The sequence below is a fragment of the Aplysia californica genome, unplaced genomic scaffold (assembly GCF_000002075.1).
Source record: "Aplysia californica isolate F4 #8 unplaced genomic scaffold, AplCal3.0 scaffold00073, whole genome shotgun sequence".
Lineage (NCBI taxonomy): Eukaryota > Metazoa > Mollusca > Gastropoda > Aplysiida > Aplysiidae > Aplysia > Aplysia californica.
In genome coordinates, this window is record NW_004797343.1 from 597,800 (window position 1) to 599,482 (window position 1,683).

General features: G+C 44.2%; 1 protein-coding gene across 1 annotated transcript in view; it reads left to right on the forward strand.

The window, feature by feature from the left end:
- Positions 1-248: 248 nt before the first annotated feature.
- The window catches only part of LOC101845530 (UDP-N-acetylglucosamine transporter), a gene marked incomplete at its 5' end in the record, with an annotated part of 22,098 nt that continues 20,663 nt past the window's right edge, over positions 249-1,683 (forward strand). The window contains 1 exon segment of the mRNA XM_013080063.2: positions 249-938. Within this exon segment, the coding sequence (XP_012935517.1) occupies positions 717-938 (222 nt within the window).

Sequence of the window (1,683 nt, forward strand, 5' to 3'; positions counted from 1 at the left end):
CGCACACACACACGCGCACTCACACACAGACACACCTACACACACACACACGCACACACACTCACACTCACACGGACACACACACACACACACACACACAAACAGGCCGAAACACATATATACACACACAATCACCGCACGCGGAAGTAACCCACGTAATATGATCAACGACAGCAAACGTTCTATTGACACTGCACTAAGTCCACCTTTTACCCCCCCTTCCTCCTTTTTTCCTCCCCACAGCACCACACTGATCAGCTGACAACTAAGTGACCGGTCCAGTGAGATCCCTGGAGCACCCCTCAAGACATCGTCCACCCTCAGGACACCCGCTACACTCCCACTGGTCAGTCTGTCTCACAACCGGCGGAACAGGATCCAGCACCAGGCGCCCCCCTCGTCCTCTTTGATCAACGGCAGATCGTTGTAATGGTCTGGGAAGAAACAAACTCAAAGTGAAAACGAACCATCCTCATACCGGTAGCCGGCACTCGAGTGTGAAGACTTGAAAATCGTAAACCCTGGTTATTCCTTGATCTCGACAAAATTCTACAATCTATTTGATCGGACACTTACCGCATTTTTTGGGGAAATTATTATGGATGCCTATTTCCTCAGACAAGTTTTGTACGTATTTGTATAAAATTCGTTTCAAAAGAAAATTCGCCAAGTTATTGGACAGCTCTTAAAAGGTGAAAGGTCAAGCTGCTGTCACGATGTTCAACGTAGCCGACACGATCAACGGGTACAAGTTCCACCCGGACAATGCGTCCATTTCGCGTGGGTTCCAGTACAGTTCGGTCTCTTACACGGCTCTGTACCCCTGGAGGCAAGGGCTGACCAATGGTCACTCCAGCAGTTCCCTGCGTCTGTGTGCTTGCCTTCCTGGTCGTCAGTCTCTTGCTGCCAAGTGCGCTTGCTTGTTTCGGTCGTCCTGGGTAAGTTGATGAGTTTATTTTGTTTTTAACTGGTGTACTTTTAATTACGTTTTTGACTTATATATAGATCTGTGATATTTCTGTGATCTGAGTACTATATTTCGATTTAATCAATTTTGTAAAGTACGCCTGCCTGTTTCGATCATTCAATGGTAAGTTGACGAGTTTGTTGTTGTTTTTGTTTTGGTTTTTACTGGCGTTTTTTTTAACGTTTTCTTTTCACATAGATCTGTGTTTATTCTGTGAGCTTACATAGATGTTTCGATTTGAATAGTGAAGTGAGACAATGTTCGCGGGTGGTAAGCGGGTTATGGTGTGGTGTGGTCTGCTCCTTTTCTATTAAACACCTATCGTCCTGATCCAAACTGTGTGAGTTGTGTTATTTATCCTTTTTTGTGTTTGTTACTATCCTGTAACACCTCCCATCTATGACACTTGCATGACATTATTGTTTTGCAAGAACCGCAAAACTCTAATTAGAACTAAAAGAGAAGAAAATGTTGGGTTGGGTTTTGTTGCATATCCTGGGTGTGCAGGATGGGGGATAGAAACGTCAGTCAGTCGAACTAAATTAATGTAGACGTGGACGACGCCATAGAAGTTGACCTTGGACACTCTTGTTCTACCTATTGTGGATCACGGACAATAGTTTGATAATACTGCTGTTGTTGATGTGTGGTAATCATGATTGCAGTAGTAGTAGTAGTAGTAGTAGTAGTAGTAGTAGTAGTAGTAGTAGTAGTAG